The sequence below is a fragment of the Solanum stenotomum genome, chromosome 1, assembly GCF_019186545.1.
Source record: "Solanum stenotomum isolate F172 chromosome 1, ASM1918654v1, whole genome shotgun sequence".
In the NCBI taxonomy this organism is placed as follows: Eukaryota; Viridiplantae; Streptophyta; class Magnoliopsida; order Solanales; family Solanaceae; genus Solanum; species Solanum stenotomum.
Window position 1 is genome coordinate 88661503 of NC_064282.1, and position 18828 is coordinate 88680330.

Genomic DNA, 18828 nt, shown 5'->3' on the forward strand with positions numbered 1-18828 from the left:
AACCAAATATAATTATTTCAAAATCGAAAATAGAATCGAAAAATTGAAATTTTAAGATATAATGTCGAAACCGATTTTTTTTGGCTCCAACAATAACAATATGATAAATAAATAGCTGATGAAATAACAACAATGTATTGAAAAATAATAATTTTTTCCGTATTACAAAAAAGACTCATGCATCCGTAAGGAAAAATGTGTACATTTTCTTTCTCTAATTGTTAATGACGAATCCAAGTTCTGCATAATCATCTGAAACATTCAACCTCATAATGTATATAACGGAATTATAGACATCCACAAAATTTATATAACTCAATTATTTAAATCTGAAATTTCATGATTTCAATTATTTCATTAACAAGGAGATCACATTGGTAAATGCTTCCTTCTTTTACTTTTATTTGTCACTTATTCCTAAAATAAATTTTNCATTTTCTTTCTCTAATTGTTAATGACGAATCCAAGTTCTGCATAATCATCTGAAACATTCAACCTCATAATGTATATAACGGAATTATAGACATCCACAAAATTTATATAACTCAATTTTCAGAAATTTCCTTGATATTTCAAAACACCTTTACATTGGAAGAGCTAGAATGAGTTTTTTTTGTTAAGATTTTCTTGGTTAATCTCATATATGTTGTAATGACATTTTTGTTTTTACAATAATATGTGGATCTGATCTGTATTTGAGATCTTAATTTGAATTGCTGAAATTTTGGAATCTTTTGTTTTCTTCTTTGTTTAAACGTCAATTTTTTTAAAAAAGTTCTTTAGTGTTAGAGAACTCCATTTGTATTAAAAGATAAGATTATTAAGCTTTTAAATAAAGATATATATGAGGGAATGATATTTTTAGAGGACTTGTTTGTCGTAAAAGACAAATGATGGAATATTGTATTGAAATGACTAAATAATAAAGTGAAGTGATATGCATATATATTTGCTTGCTTGGACTCTTCAAATATGAATAATATTCTACCTTTTTTCTTTTCAATAAAATGACCCAGGGACCAGGGTCTTTAATTAGATAATAATAATTAAAAAAAAATATGTTGAAGGGTGCATGTGATTTTTTAAAAAAAATTAGCAGATTATTGGAGAATTTGAAAAGACAGCAACAACATTTTGGAGAGTCCAATCGGCAATCAACATAAATGTATATAATCTACCCTATTTAAAATTGAGGCTATGTTGAATTTGTTGTTTTTCTTTTGCAAGTTTATCTAATAATTTTTTGCTCTAATTTAAATCTGAAATTTCATGATTTCAATTATTTCATTAATAAGGAGATCACATTGGTAAATGCTTCCTCATTTTACTTTTATTTGTCACTTATTCCTAAAATAAATTTTCATTTTTATTTGTCACTTTTGACATATCAAGAAAATACAATTATTTTTTCATGTCTTACCCTTAGCATTAAATACTATTCTTCATATCATATTTCAAGGTTCAATATTACACATTAATTAATAGGGATATTATGGTAAAATAGTTATATCAATAATTATTTTTTTAATTAGTGTGTCAAGTCAAAGAGTAAAAAGTAAAAGTGAACGGAGGGAGTATAAAAAAAAAAATTCATAATGTTTAAAACATTCTTTTAGAGGACTCTGTTTGTCTTAAAACACAAATTATTGAATATTGTATTGGAATGATTTTAAATAATTAAGTGAAATGATATAGTGGATATATATTTACTTGTTTGGACTCTTCAAATATGTTGACGAAAAATAATAATAATATGCTACCGTCTTTTTTAAAAAATAAAATGGCCCATTGGGTCTTTAATTAGATTATAATTTTAAAAAATTATGTTGACAGTTGCGTATGAAATTTTTTAAAAGTAGCACATTTTTAGAGAATCTAACAAGATTGCAACAATATTTTTTGAAAAGTCCAAACAACGTAAATGTATACGGTCTAATGTCTACTCTGGCTAGTTTAAAATTTAGGCTATGTTGAATTTGGTGTTTTTCTTTTGGAAGTTTATCGAATAATATTTTGCTTTAATTTAAATCTAAAATTTCATGATTTCATTAATAAGGAGACCACATTCTTAAATATAACGGCCTTTTTAAAACAATTAGATAATTTGTGCTCGTGCATGCACGGGCCCAATATTTACCTTATAGAATGATTTTGTGTTTTTTATTAAGCTAGCTCATTGTTAATACTTTCACAAGTTTTTGCCATTTGAAATTGCATCATGTTATCAACAAGGGTTGTGGTAAGCATCCATTCCTCCTTAATCATAAGTTTCGGGTCCTATTTATCTTCAGAATTAATTCATTATTCTAACTGGAGGATTGTGCCATGCTGCTAGCGTAGTCGAACGTTTTGTATCTCCAAAATTGGTGTACAATGGATGGAAAACACATGTGGATTATTTTTAATAATAATCTGAAGTATATAATGCTAGCAGTATTTTCTTACTTGAATAACACACATAAACGGAGTTAATATCTTAAAATGTCACTCAACTTTGAAAATTTATCTAGTAAAGTCATTAAACTTTATTTTGTATCAATAAAATTACTCAACATAGATTTTTGTATCAATAAAATCACTCAACTTAATTTATTATATCACCATTCATTTTCTCTCCTAGATCAAGTTTCCAGTCAATCACTATAACCATCACACAAAAACAAAAACAAAATCATTGTCCGATTTGGAGAAGCAATTACAATTCAGCCGAGTAATTGACAGAACAAAAATGGATGAACATTTTATTTATTTGAAAAGTTAAAATTAATATTCAGATTTAAAAAAAGTATATGATTTTTTTTTTGTTGGATAATTCATAAATAAATCCAGATGTTACCCAAAATCATCAATACTTCTGTTTGGGCATACTGAATTAAAATCGAAGAAAGCCTTGATGCTCAGAAAGATATTGTTACGATACTGAATTTAATATATACTCATTAATGCACTGTTCAAATTTCATATTTTTGACAGTTTTCTTTCCTCAACTTCTCAGCCATCAGAATTCAGATTGAATCTAATAGAAAAATAATTATTGTTGTTTCCCGCTAATCGCTATTGTTACCGTAAGGCAGAGGATTCTTGTTAATAGTTAATGCCATGATATAATTTTCACTAATTAAGTTTATCGGTAAGAAATTCTTAATAGTTTTATTTAATTTTATTTATTTATGAAATTCATATTTATATGGCATAAACATAATTTATAATGCTTTGTCATTTTTTTTAATGATAAATTTGGTTAAGTGCTTTATTGATATAAAAATTTAAGTTGAGTGATTTTATTGATACAAAATAAAGTTCAATGACTTTATTAGACAAATTCTCTAAGTTGAATAACCTTTTGAGATATTAACTCCACATAAACGTGTTAGCAAGTTATAAATTATAATAAGAACTGAGAACTTAGTGGTCGTACAATCGCAGCTTCCTGGTTGTGACTGAGAACTTTCAAAAGGGCACTGCTAGCAACATTTACTCCATATATAGTTCATTCTTCTTACAATTACCAGACATCAAATAGTTCAAGAGATCATTGATTTTATGATCCTTCCTCTTTAATTAGTTTCAATCTTGTGCCAAATAATGTGCAAGCACGGGCCCAATAATAATCATAACAAACTATTTTGATTAGAGCTGTCAATATGTGCTGACCCACCTCATCCGAGCAATCTATACAGACTTTGAAATTTGACGGGTCAGGCTGGACTAGCCCATTTTTTGTGTGGGCCAGAAAATGGTCAGTCCAGCCCACAAGTACGTGGGCTATGGGCTTTGCCAGGCCAACCCTCTCTTCTTAAAAATATATTTTTTATAATGTTTTAAATTAAATTATAATAAAAAAGTATTACCATAGATATCGACAAGACAATATTACAAGGTGTTAGTGTTACTACTTGTTAGTCAAACACACAAATAAAATTATCTTTATAATATTTATTAAGTTTGATTTCAAGTAAAAACATAAATCACTAAATAGAAATATTAACCTAATTGTTTTTCAATGGTCACAACTCATAATAAAACAGAAAAACTATGACAATATTCCATAGGTTATGGCCTGTGTAGTGATTCCCTAGAAATTTTAGGAAATTTTTATTTTATGTAGTACATATTTCATAAACATAATTTGTATTTAAATTATAATATTTCAAACTTTAAACAGATTTTGAGTTTAGACTATTGTTATTTATTTTTTTGGTAACTAACATTTTATTAATTACCAGAGACAAAACATTACAATCAAGCAGCTATCACAGCATGCTTTGTTCTCAAAATTAAAAACATCAAACTGCCCTCTAACACTACATTCTATTACTCAGAATTTAAATTCATTTACAACCTTTTTAATACTAGCTGGAGCTCGAGCAATAGTCACATAGGCTATGTCTTTGGCTACATTTTCCTCCAGTTTGCTCTTTTTCTCGAAAATTCTGTTGTTCCTCTCAATCCACAGCCCATAGACTCCTTCAGCCAATATAATCTTGAAAATTTAAGTTGTTTTAGTCTTCCCCTTCCCATGTTGAATACTTCACTGTATAAACTGTCCCCATGTCATTGGTACTACACTAAGCTGATGACTCCATTTAAACAACCTTTCCCATAGCTTCCTAGCAAATTGGCATTGGATGATCAAATGCTCTATAGTCTCTTCTGCTTTCTTGCATAGTCTCTTCTGCTTTCTTGCATAAGATGCAAGTCTTATTTACTTCCACGCCCCATTTAGCTAGCATGTCAACCGTTACTAACTTCTTGTTAAGCATAAGCCACATTGTGAAGTAAGCTTTTGGCCTTGCTGCATTGTTGAACATGAGGCATTTCCAGTCAGGCCTTTGCAGTTCCCCTATCATTTATAGATAAATCTGCCTGATCATACTCCCTTTTTTGCCCTGCATCAGTGGATTTGATCAATTGTATGTTTAGCACTCATTACTTTCCTTATCATCCAGCTGGCTTGTTTGTCTTGCCACATGCTCTGCCCTTTTATATAGTATGTATGTATCCATTTGATCCAAAGCTTGTCCTCTTATTTGCTAAATCCCAACACAATTTGGCCACTGCAACTTTGTTCCTGACTTGCATATTAATCAATCCCATACCTCCTGCAGATTTAGGACAGCACACTCTCTCCCAAGCTACCAGGGCCTTTTTAGTAACATATCCCACACCTGACCACAAATAGCTTCTACATAGCCCCTCAATCAGTTTGATTATTTTTGCATGAATGATGAACAATTGTGCCCAATAAGATTGCACCCCAAATAACACAGTCTGTATCAATTGTGTTCTACCTGCATATGATAATTTCCTAGTTGTCCATGAGTTAATCCTTGTCATGATTTTGTCAATGAGAGGATACCACTGGACTACTGTCAGTTTCTTGGTCAAAAGAGGCACCCCAAGATACTTAAAAGGTAGTTCTTCCATTTTGTAACCAAGTTGATGGGTGATTTGTTGCCTCACTTCTAGCTGGACTCCCCCACAATAAATTGAGCTCTTATTGAGATTTGCTTGCAATCCTGAGGCTTGTGAGAACTGTGAGAAACATCTTTGGAGGGCCTGGACATAATTGAGATCTCCTCTAGAGAATATTAACAATTCATCTGCAAAACATAAATGAGTGATGTCCAGTTTAGAGCATTTTGGATGATACTTGAATGTTTTATCTTCTTTGAGTCCCTTAAGTAGTCTACTAAGGTATTCCATAGCTATAGCAAAAAGAAATGGGGACATTGGGTCTCCTTGTCTGAGCCCTTTAGCTGCTGGAAAACTTTGAGTAGTCTACCCATTCACCACTATAGAATAATTCACTAATCTCACACAATTCATTACCCACTGAATAAACATAGCAGGAAATCCCAATCCATTCATTACTTACTCCAAATAGTCCCACTCCACTGAATCATAGGCTTTTTGAAGATCAATTTTTAGCATGCTTCTGGGAGATATATTCTTCCTAGTATAAGCTTTAACCAATTCATGAGCTAGCAATATATTGTCTGGTATCTTCCTCACTGGTATGAACACAACTTGGCTATCACAAATGACAGTATGAATCACATCATGCAATCTTTTTGCCATTACTTTAGAAATGATTTTATACAACACAGTACAACAAGCAATTGGCCTATACTCTTTCACAGTTGTGGGGCTTTGCACCTTAGGGGTAAGAGTTACTAAAGTGCAATTGACAGGTTTGTGCATTTTACCAGTTTTGAAGAAGCTCTGGACAACCTCAATAATATCATTTTTGATGGTCTTCCAAGTATACTTAAAAAAGAATGCATTATAGCCATCTATACCTGAATCTTTATCATTCCCAATAGACTGCAATCCTGCATAAATCTCCTTTTCTATTATATCAACACATAACTGAATCCTTTGCTACTTTGTCAATATGGGCCCTCTTTTCATTACTTGAACATCTATAGCTGGAAGTTTAAGAGCTGAAGTTCCCATCAGACTTTTATAAAACAGTACAAACTCATTTTGGATCTCTTGTGGTTCATACAACATATGTCCTTCTAGTGAAGTTATACCTCTGATCTGTTTCCTCTGATTTCTCTCCTTTATAATTGCACTAAAATACTTATTGTTTGCATCCCCCAACTGGATCCAATTTATCCTTGATTTCTGTCTTAATGCACTTTCCTCTATCATATCTCTTTCTCCTGATCAATTAATTCATCATTTGCCTGGCTGTATAATTGTTCTTGAATTCTGGTAAGTTGAACTCTAGCCTTCTCAATCTGTTAGCTAATGTATTTGAATTCTTTTCTATTTAGTTGCCTTAAAACTGGTTGAAGGGCAATTAGTTTGCACCATACCTTCTTCATGCTATCTTTGTCATACCCCTGCTTCCATATACTCTCCACTAAGCCCATGAAAGACTCATGTTCAGTCCACACATTGAAGAACTTGAAGTTCACTTTCATACATTGCTGAGTTGTTTGCAATAAGATTTGCATGGGGCAATGATCTGATATGCCTGGGACCCTATACTCAGTACAAACATGTCCCCATTTTTCCATCCATTCATCATTCCCAAAAACTCTATCAATCCTGCTTGAGATTCTATTAGTGCCATGTTGCTTGTTAGTCCAAGTATAGTAGTTCCCCTTCCATTGTAATTCAGTGACACCAATGTCTTTCACACATTCTGCAAAATCCCTTATTTCATTGAGGGTCACAGGAGCACCATCCAGTCTATCCTGTGGTGATAGTAAAGCATTAAAATCCCCTGCAATGAGCCATGATTGAGTGATGCCTTGTGTCAATGTATTCAGTTCTAGCCATAGATTTTTCCTTTGCTCTATTGTATTGAAACCATAAACCACAGTGAGTATAACTTGTTGTCCTTTACTTCTCTCCTTGATCTGGCAGTGCACTAGTTGAGCAGTACTACTGATTAGAGTTGTTTCATACCAGTTGTCATCCCATATTACCCATATCCTTCTATTAGATACTACATTATAATTGTGCAGTATCCCCCATCCTGATGCTATTCCTTTGATTGTTACTTTCATATTAGGCTCTTTAACTCTTGTTTCAATTAGACCTGCTATACTTATTTTGTTATTCTGTAAATAAGCTTTAATCTCCTTCTGCTTATATCTTTTATTCATACCCCTCACATTCCAGAATAACCACTTCATCAACAAGATTTGGGGGCTCCACCTTTATCAATAGGTAGTGAAGCAAGCTTGCTATGCATGAGGCTTTCAAAACCATTCCTAGTTGGTATAGCTGCCAATACAAGAAAATTTGAAAAACTGAAATCCAGTTGCTTACCTCCGACATTTGGTCGCAGATTGATTTGACAAATCTCCCCTGGTGTTTGATTGTCTTGTGCGCGCTCTATCACCTGATTATCCTTCTTAGCAATAGAATGTGAATTGTTCTCCTGTACCATTTGCTTTGGTTCTTGTTCCTGCTCTCTCACTTGCTCTTGTGGTTGGATTGGCCCTTTGTATTGCCAAGTTTGAGTTACTTTTTCCCAAGGTCTTCTCTTCCTTAGTGGTTCCCCCTGTGCAGCTGCTTGGCATTGGTGTCCAATCTTTTGGCATTTATCACAATATTGTGATCTTCATTCTAGCACTGCTTCTTGCATAAATGTTCCTCCATTTGGGTTCATAACTGTTATCTGGTGTGGTATAGGCTTAGTGCCATTAACTTCAATGAGCATTCTAGCATATGAAATTCTTGTTTGCTTTGTGGTGCACTCATCAGCAAATAAAGGGACTCCAATAGCATTAGCAATTCTACTGAGAGATTCCACACCCCAGCAGTTAAGTGGTAATTTGGGGAAATTTACCCATAGAGGTATTTTGGTTAAGAACTCACTCCCAAAATCAAAATCAGGACACCATTGTTTTAGTATGATCGATCTATTATTGATAGTATAAGGTCCAGTATACAGTATTTCATGTCATTGAGATTCTGGAACTTTACTATATAATACCCTTCTTCATGTAGGTATACAACATGTTTAGCCACTGCTGTCCAGTTCAATGATATATACCTATTCATGGTATTGTACCCAGGGCATTCCCCAATCACATATGCAATGAGTGCACATTTCCATTTGTCTTCTTCAATTTGAACCTCTTTTCCTTCCAGCTCACCATTGTTTGTCCATTCACTATTCGTGGAGGGATGTAAGACAAATTCATTCCATTGTTTGCTACACGATTATTCCTGAACATAGTCACCCATGGTTCCTGGTATTCTTCATTCCGCTCCTTCCTTTTGCTTTGGTCACCATTAATTCCTTTAGCTTCATTACTCTGGAGTGTTTCGTCCTCTGCAACCGCTGGTACTGTTCCATTGGTCCTTGTCCCATCATCACAATTTTCCAGATCTGAGCTCTCGTGTATCTCTGTAGTAATTGGTGGAGAATTTAAGCTCAGTCTCCGAGCTACTTCAGACCTTGATGATGCTCCCATTTCTGTTACACCCCCTTCATTCATAGTAAGGGTTTTGGATTGTTCTTGCCCTGTTATCTCGTCTCCTTCCACTCGAGGCCCTACTGAGCTTCCTATAGTCATTAATGGTATTTTCCGACCTCGTCCCCGTCCTCTTCCTCTTCCCCTCACCATTTCACCTTCCCTGCGTACGTTAACTATCATACGCTGAGAGCATTTGGAGAGAAGAAGTAAAAACAGTTACTATTGTTATTTTTAATACTCTATTTCATTTTTATTTGGCCCACGGGCCGGCTCTATCCATATTTCTCAAGCCCCACAAACCGGCAAACTTATTTAGGCCAAGATAAAACACCTTTTTTTTTAAATGGGCTCCAAAAATCATAGCTCAGCCCTATCAAATCACGGATTAGGCCAAACCGGCCCAACGGACCTAACCCACGGCTCTAATTTCAATAATAAAATTATATATATATAGTTGAAAATTTCAATTATTCTTTTTTTTATCTACAAAAATTAGTGGAGAATTAATTATTGTTCACTCATAAATTCATCTTTGTATTTTGATGAACATCCGATTGGAAGAAGTCTCAATTCATCTCTCTAATTATTTTTAGCACATGAACACACATGATAATTTTTTTTAGCACATGAACACACATGATAATTTTTTCTTAGATAGATCAAACAATTTCTTAATTAAATTTTAACATTAATAAGATTACTCATAATCTAGTGGCCTTATGAACCCCCTAATTCACCAACTTAAAAAAACTAAATATATATTACATGTCAGGAATGGAAAAGCACAACAAAATTAGCATTCTCATGACTATTATAAAAGCTTTCATGGAATCTTAGAAAGGCAAACCCAAAGTGAAATAATTGTCTTAAAAAAAACATGCAATACACTGTAATACAGCCAAACATGCAAGTCAGAGAATTTTCTTGATTTCGATTATTCTGTTTCTCTGAATATAATCTCAATATAATTCAACAAACAACATCATAAGTAAGAAGCTATACCTAGAAAATACATACTCCATTTTCAGAGTTTCTATCAAATCTCTATTAAAGCGGTGGATAAACAAATCAGTGATATCACCGTCGATCATTCTGTGTGGTTGGCAAAAAATCTCTACTGCCATAAAATCATAAGCACATAAAACCTAAAGGCATAATACATAAATATGTCATTTAACTTGGCCTCTGCTCACATTTATGCCCTCGAACTTTGGGTGTGCACAAGTAGACACTTAAGCTTGTATAAAGTTGAACAAATAGACACACACGTACTATGTGACATCTTATATGACAATTTTCATCCTACGTGGTGTCCTATGTGTATTATGCCACATAGGACTCATGTGTCTAATTGTTCAATTTTATACAAATTAAAAGTGTTTATTTGTGCATACCTAAATTTGAAGGGTATAAATATGAAATAAGATCAAGTTAAAGAGCACATTTATGTATTATGCCAAACTTAAACCTAGAAATTAATTGAGAAAATTGTCACAATTACTCAAGCTCTAGGGATATGGAAACAGAACAAGCTATGAAAGATTTAAGATCTAGAGAAAAAAAGAAAAATAGGAAAGTCATATCTTACGTGGCTTTTCAATGGAGGATGAAAGACACGTATGTATAAGTGCAGTAAAAAGTCAAAATTGCCCTTGAGTTAAGTTTTAACGACCAACAAGCAAGCATGTTGATACCAAGCTGCTTTATCCATGCTTTTAATATAGTAGAAAAGAAAAGAAAAAAGAAAAGAAAACTTTAAAACATTCTTTGTATTATATACATACAACATAAAACATACATGACTAGTAGACAACGACGTGGTAAATCCAAAAAGTATAGCCTCTTTGGTATCACAATATATATACTTGGTCGTACGTTCAAATTTAATACTTACTAGAACTAGCCGTTACTTCAACCTTTGTTTTTTTCTTTCATTTGTAAAATTTGGCCCCACCTTGATTAATAGTACGAATCACAATAAGGTAACAACAACAATAAGTGAAATTCTATAATATATCTAAGCTTATTATTATCTAGTAGAGCGAGCGGTAGAGGTAAGAAAATTATTTTTGAAGATTCTAAGCTAAAATGCAACAAATTAAAAAATAATAATAATGTAGAAAACATAATAACTAACAAGGGAAGCAATGCAAAGCCTATAAGAAAGAAATAAGAGCAACAAAATAGTGTGATAATCAAAGAAAAATAGACGACAAACAATGATAGATATCAAAAGCAAACACTACGATAATCTGATTAGTACAACGATAAATTCCAACAAGCCTAAGCCCTCGAAAACAAGACAACACTTCAATACCTACTAACCTTCTACCCAATCGATTGAGTAAGTAACTATTGTCGATATTTATATATAGAAGGAGATTTAACCATCATATTTTTAAGTAAGTTATATCCTTGTTTCATCGGCTTAGATTAGGTTTAAACTAGAAGATGTCTTGAGTTCAATACTACTTAACCATATTTTTAAGCATGGTTTTATTTTGCAAAAATATGCTTATGGCTTATAGATTAGGTTTAAACTAAAAGATGTCTTGAGTTCAATGCTACTTAACCACATTTCATTTGAACCTCAAACATCAAAAGCAAACAATGAAGTATGAACCATCACACCATTAGATTACTTTTGTCAATTAGTGTCATTTTGTTATAAAAATTTGACGAAGCGTTGTCGCTTGATACCTTGCTTAACGTCGGTCCGCCCCTGCTGTTACCCTAGTATACGTCTTTCACACTCCTTTGTCTAAGGTTATGTTCTCCACACCCTCCAACCCTAGGACAAGTTACAATAAGGTAATTCATTAATTTTGTCAAATTAGTAATTTGTATTAATATAGTAATTTCTTAGAAATTTGTACCTATATTTTTCCAAAAAGAATTCTACATATATTTAAAAAGTTTTTTTCAAAAATTGGGATTTTTTTTATAGTATATATGTTGATATATGTCATGAAGCAAACACCATAAAAAAAGAGCAAGTTCCAAGACTAAACATTCTCTATTTGAACACATGTCTATTTTGTTACTTTCAAAGAATTTCCCTTTTTGGTATATAATAGTCTTATACCTTTAAAATAAAATAAAATGATAAAGCCTCAAAAAGGAACAAAAGTTGGAAATGTTATTTTAAAGCGAATTTGACAGATAAAACAACAGAATATATGGTAAATTTAAGTAGAGATATCGAGATATATTTTATTTAATGAACAAAATTACTATAGTAGATCTATTTTCGATAAAAAAAAAAAATTGAAAATGCTATTTTAAAGTGAATTAAACAGATAAAATAATAAAATATATGGTAAAATTAAATAGCGATATCAAGAGATATTTTATTCAATGAACAAAATTATTATAACATATCTATTTTTGATAAAAACGATGATAATAATATATGGTTAATGTTCTGTATAATTATATCATTTGTTGGATGATCTTTTAATAGCTATAATTAAATATTATTATAGAGTGTCTATATACAATATAATAATTGATTTTAAAAAACATTGACTGTCATATATAATTATGATATAGAAGTTTGACATTTTATCTTTAAATTAACTTGAACAATCTTATTAAAGTATTCTTTAAGAAAAAATGTATATGAATATAAGAACCTAAACTCTCAAGGGTTCATTCAAATTTCTTTAAAAAAGAATTACACAATTTATATATAATTAAAATTGTTTCCTATAACGTTGAACTGATTTAACTTCTTTTATGTGTTTAATTTTTGGCCTTTTTTGAACTCATTAGAAATTTTTTTTCCGAAATAACAAAAATGCATAAAGAGATAATTATTAATACTTCCTATATATTATATAAAAAAAAAGTTACGCATCCATAGAAAAAGGTGTCTTCTGTTTCTTTTGGTCGTTTTTTTCTCTTTGTGATTGTCAATTGGCGAATCCAAATTCTGTCTACTTATCTGCAAACACTTCAATTTCATAATGTATATTATACTCAGCAATTTATCAGAAATTAATCAAGGTAATCCAAAAACCCTTTGTCATGGAGAGGCCAGAATGGTTTTCTTTTGGGATTTTTTTGGTTAATCTTGTATATGTTATAATGATGTTTTTGTTTTTGCAATAATATGTGGATCTGATCTGCGTTTGAGATCTTAATTTTAATTGCTGAAATTTTGGAATCTTCATTTTTCTGCCCAATTTGTTTTTTTTCTGGATAATTTTTTTATTTTATTTTAGAAAACAAATAGATTATTGAGCTTTAAATGAAAGGGGTTAAAATAAAATAATTTGCTAAATTTGGAATTTGAGGCATTTGCTGTTTGTGTTTGTTATTTTGTATTGATATTATGTGTTATTGGAGGTTGACATGACGGAATAGTTTATTTCTAGAGGACTTCATTTGTCGTATTGTATTGAAATGGATCTAATTTAGTGGATGTATATGTAAGTTGCTTCGACTCTTCAAAAGTGTGTTTAAGGGTGTGTGTCGGATCCTTCAAAAGTAGAGCATTTTTGGAGGATTAGTCTACCTTGGCTAGTTTAAAATTGAAGCATTGTTGTTGTTGTTGTTTTCTGATTGATTCTTGGGTATAATTTGGTGTTTTTCTGTTGCAGGTTTTTCTGAGGGAGTAGTTGCTGGATTTAGATTCTTTTAAGTAAATTGTGATACTTGTTTTAGAATTGTCATTTTCTGAACTGGTTATTTGTGATGTTTTAAGTCTATTTCAAGGAGTGACTACTGATCTGAATTGGACACTTGTGGGATCAAACTGTATTCGTCCTTTTTCTATTTTTGTGATTATTTTGCAAAGGATTGGTTTTTTTTTTCTGGTATCGAGGAAGATTTGATAGTCGTCTGACTCATGTTAATTGGAGTTGTTTGGATGCTGGGCGATACATATGAGAGATGTTACTTGCTGTTTTGGAGATTCAGTTTGTAACAGTAACTAGCACCTATTTTGATCTTCTCAACACTTGGGTTTGAGGTGGAAACTTGGATATGAGAAGCCCTTTGTTTACTAAACTATCAATACTGTTCAGGCGTAGACCGTCAGTAAGCTGGTTAGTCTTGTGCCTGGTTAGTGTATTTGGGCTAATAGCATTATTAGAATCATCTTATTCAAGTACCTTTGACTCTGTGGCCTCCTCTACAAACCCTGATGTCTATACAAGTTATAGAAAGCTAAAGAAGCTAGTGCGAAACGATTATTTAGATCTAAATAGCCTTTCTGTTGGAGCCAATTGGATAAAGGATATTGGTTTTTGTGGGAAAGAAAGAGAGAACTATGTACCTTGTTATAATGTATCTGCAAATACGCTAACTGGTTTGAAAGATGGGGAGGAGTTTGATCGACACTGCGAGTTATCACGCGGACAACCACATTGTTTGGTTCGTCCTCCGAAGGACTATAAGATTCCTCTGACTTGGCCAGCAGGAAGGGATATCATATGGAGTGGAAATGTGAGGCTAACCAAAGATCAGTTCCTTTCTTCTGGAAGCATGACAAAAAGGTATGGTCAATTGAATGAACTTGATGAACATTTTCTCTTCTTTTTGTTAGCGGTGATGCTGCATTAAACTATTATTGCCTGATTTATAATAGGCCCTTTTCTAATTTTATTTTTCCAGATTAATGTTACTGGAAGAGAACCAAATTGCTTTCCACTCGGATGATGGAATGATGGTTGATAGTGTCAAAGATCACTCACACCTTATTGCTGAGATGATTGGGCTTGGAAGTGATGCAGAATTTCTTCAAGCCGGTGTAAGTAAATCTTGGTTATTCTTTCCATAAATGTATTATCGCGTTCTACTTTTCATTCCCTTGCTGGTTTATTAAGAATAACACGAACTAGGGTGTCTAAGCATTTTATCACTTCAATAAAATAAGAATTTTTGTTCTTGTCTGAATAACAGGTGCGCACTGTACTAGATATTGGTTGCGGTTTTGGTAGCTTTGGTGGTCACCTACTTTCACTGAAGTTGATGGCTCTTTGTGTGGCAGAGTATGAGTCATCTGGTAGCCAAGTTCAGTTTGCACTTGAGAGAGGACTTCCGGCAGTCATAGGCAACTTTATTTCGAAACAGCTTCCATTTCCATCGTTGTCTTATGATATGGTTCATTGTGCTCAGTGTGGAATCATTTGGGACAGTAAAGGTATTGCTTTTGCTATGTTTTTGAGTTGCTGTGGTTAGCCAGCTGTTTACTCATCATCTTTGTATGGGTTAATTGATCTATCGTTTATTTCGTTAGGTCTATGCAATGTCTCTAGCTGTGATTTCACTTTAGTTTGCATGTTATTTGCAATCAAGTTCAATCACTTCGCCCGTTCTAATACACTATAGTTCATCCTCTTGACCTCTCTATTTTACTTAAAAGAAAACCTCATATTATTGTTGAACTCCTTTTTTCCTCAAACATATCAATTACTCCCTCCGTTTCAATCTGTTTGTCTTACTTTCCTGTTTAGTCCGTTTCAAAAAGAATGTCTTTTTCCTTTTTGTAACAACTCTTTAATTCCAACTTTCCACGTGACATATTTAAAACCATAAGATTAAAGGACATTTTGGTACATTCTACGTGTCTTTAGTTCAAGACCACAAGGTTCAAAAGTCTTCTTTACTTTCTTAAACTCCATACCAAATAGAAACTAGACAAACAAATAGAAACCGGAGGAGTAACAACTTAGATGATGTTGCCTATATGGCTAGATTCTATTTGTATCTCAGCTTCTGTTAATTCATGAACATGGTGAATTCAATAGCATAAAACTAACAATGATTTGAAAAAAACAGATGGATTGTTTTTAATTGAAATTGACCGTGTGCTCAAGCCGGGAGGTTATTTTATTTTAACCTCACCAACAACCCGGCAGCAGCAGGATAGTTCTACTAGTGCGAAGAAGGGAAGCATGTCTACTCCTTTGGAAGAGTTCACTAAAAAGCTTTGTTGGTCTCTTTTGGGACAGCAGGAAGAGACTTTCATCTGGCAGAAGACAGTAAATTCTCAATGCTATAGGTAAGGCCAATTGAGGAGGTTATGTACGTACTCCTTTTATTTATGTTTGTAACTTCCTTGAAGCAATTTTTTGTTTCAATTAACTAAATTTATAAACTAACATGTCAACAATAAACGAATACCTGATTGTAATAGATGATCTTTAGGAAAGAAACTTTTTCTGCATGACTTCCACACGTAGACTTTTCCAAAAGGGAGATCCAGAAAATGAATTTTCTAGGAATCTACCTTGTTCTAATTGTGTTTGATATGCACATTGATAGCTTTGAATGATTCACGTATCTGCAGTTTTATCTGTCCTCCACCTCCTATAATGAGCTTTTGTGTTTTGATGTAGCTCACAGCTTAGTATACCCATTTGTAAAGGAGAGGACATGCAACTGTACTACCAACCGCTTGCACACTGTATTTCTGGGACAAGCAGTAACCGGTGGGTTCCGATTCACGACAGATCTGGTCCTCTGAACTCAACTGATATTGAAATTCATGGCAAGTATTTTCGGTTAAAATGGTTTATGTGACTTCTTCATTCTCCAATTTTCAGCTATTTGTACACTTTCTTTTAGTAATCACTCATTTGCCTGTGTTTTTCTCTTGGGCAGAAGTCGATCCTGATGATTTCTTTGAGGATTCAGGATTCTGGAAATCAGCGTTGAGAAATTATTGGTCTTTGTTGTCGCCCTTGATTTTCTCTGACCATCCAAAGAGGCCGGGTGAAGAAGATCCATTGCCTCCATACAATATGGTGAGGAATGTCATGGACATGAATGCACATTATGGGGGCTTAAATGCTGCTATGTTGGAGGCAAGTAAATCAGTGTGGGTGATGAATGTTGTGCCTCTTGGGGCTCGTAATACGCTTCCTCTCATACTTGATCGAGGTTTTGCCGGTATTCTGCATAACTGGTAAGCTATTATTGTTTATATTTTCAAGACTTGCAAAGACATTTATACTGGGATATTGTAGATATATAATAATTCAAACTAAAGCAACGCAATATGGATATTTTATACTCTTCTACTTCTCTTAATTGATAGTAAAATATTCTGATAATTATTCTTATCAATTAGCTTTTCAGGCAGATTATTATAGTGGAAAAAACTTACAGCACATTCTTTTACATATCGTAATTTCTTCTTGTTCATGTTGCATGAATTATTTTATTTTCAGTTTGATTGCCATCTCCATCCTTTGAGTTGATGATTGATGGAATTCTGAAGCACAATATTTGGTAACTAAACTGGGAGGTCAAGACGATATGAAAGGAAGATATTTGTTATGTCAATCTTTATAACCCAGTGAGAAGGGTTGTAAAACCGTCTTACAATCCTGGTACTCGTGTGATTTAAAATCTATTGGCATCCCTAAAGTTTAGGGGCTTCAAAATTAATAATTAAAATTTACAATCTTTTCTAAAACATAAATGTTTTACTTCAGATAAAACATCACTTAAATTGCATGTGTGAGTATAAACTTAAAGATAAAGGAAAAAGCAGAGAAATTTGAGGTTTGTACTTTATCTCTTCAACAGGATAACGATTGTCGATACTTGTTTCTTGCATTTCCCTTAGTATTTCTTTCATAATATGAGCTTCGCAGCTTATTTTTGTATAGCAATACTGAAGACAAATTATTTAAAATGAAACAAGCTCGAATAGAGCTGAATGGATAGATGATTCATTTATCGCGACATCTACTAATTTGGAAATGAGGCTTAGTTGATTGATGGACCACGAGCTTAGTGCTTTTAAAGTTAAATGCTATAAGGGTTCTGGTGATGTACTGATAGTAGCGTTTTTCGAAATTGGGCAGGTGTGAACCGTTTCCTACATATCCACGAACATATGATATGCTCCATGCTAATGGGCTTCTTTCACATATTGATTCACAAGATTGCAGTATGCTTGAACTACTTCTTGAGATGGATCGTATTCTGAGACCCGAGGTAATCTGTATTTTCATTCTGTTCACTGTAAAAATCTTCCAGCTTACTCTTTCTTTTACGCTGACCTTGTTAATCTCAGTTACACTTCATTTTTCCTGCTCTAATTGACTCAACACCTTCGAGTGTTACTCACGTTTCCACGGTTCCTTATTGTTTGTACATGTTTTGACATTTGAATATGAATTCTTGATAGGGTTGGATTGTTCTTTCTGATACATTGGGTCCCATAGAGAAAGCACGCATGTTAGCCACACAAATCCGTTGGGAAGCTAGGGTGATTGACCTCCAGAATGGAAGTGACCAACGGCTACTTGTATGCCAAAAACCATTCACGAGAAAGTGACTTTTCTGGAACTGAACACTTCTTAACATTGGTGACTTTCCTAAATTCCACTAGGAAGGAGGATAACCGCGACATGTTGAATCATGAAAGAAGGAAGTTTCCTTTGTGATATGTGGAATTTGTTTGATCTTACGAGCTGCCTAAAGAGGTGTGAATCGCGGTATCCTTGCAAATAGATCATATGGCAGCCTGCAGAGATTAGAGAAAAGATCTGCTGCAGAAAGTAGTGACAGCACCATAAAGGACATATATTCTTTTCCCTTCAAAAGTTTATATAGCAATTCATTCATCTCTTTTTCTTGTATTTTCTAACATTTTATTTGTTAATTTTGTAATCTAGTTATGTTTGTACTCAAGAACCACCATTATTGAGAGCCAAGGTTTTAACTTTTAGCCACAACATGTAAGAGAACCAACCATAAACATAGTGCTTCCAATATTCTTTATAAGTTAGCTGTCCATTTTCTTGTTATGGATTTGCTATTTCATTATCTAGGTTTTTATTAGAAGAGCCAAGCCAAGATCGAGCAAGGCTATTTTAGTCATTTTACTCTGAAAAACGGTGCATAGAAATCAATGCAA

General features: G+C 33.1%; 1 protein-coding gene across 1 annotated transcript; it reads left to right on the forward strand.

Annotated features, from left to right (window-relative positions):
* The first annotated feature begins 13425 nt into the window (after window positions 1-13425).
* Window positions 13426-18577, forward strand: LOC125852404 (probable methyltransferase PMT5). The gene is made up of 8 exons (XM_049532143.1): window positions 13426-14449; window positions 14568-14703; window positions 14856-15096; window positions 15735-15957; window positions 16295-16446; window positions 16560-16863; window positions 17771-17903; window positions 18097-18577. The coding sequence occupies exons 1-8, from the start codon at window positions 13938-13940 to the stop codon at window positions 18244-18246; spliced, it is 1851 nt and encodes a 616-aa protein (XP_049388100.1). The 5' UTR covers window positions 13426-13937; the 3' UTR covers window positions 18247-18577.
* Window positions 18578-18828: the final 251 nt, after the last annotated feature.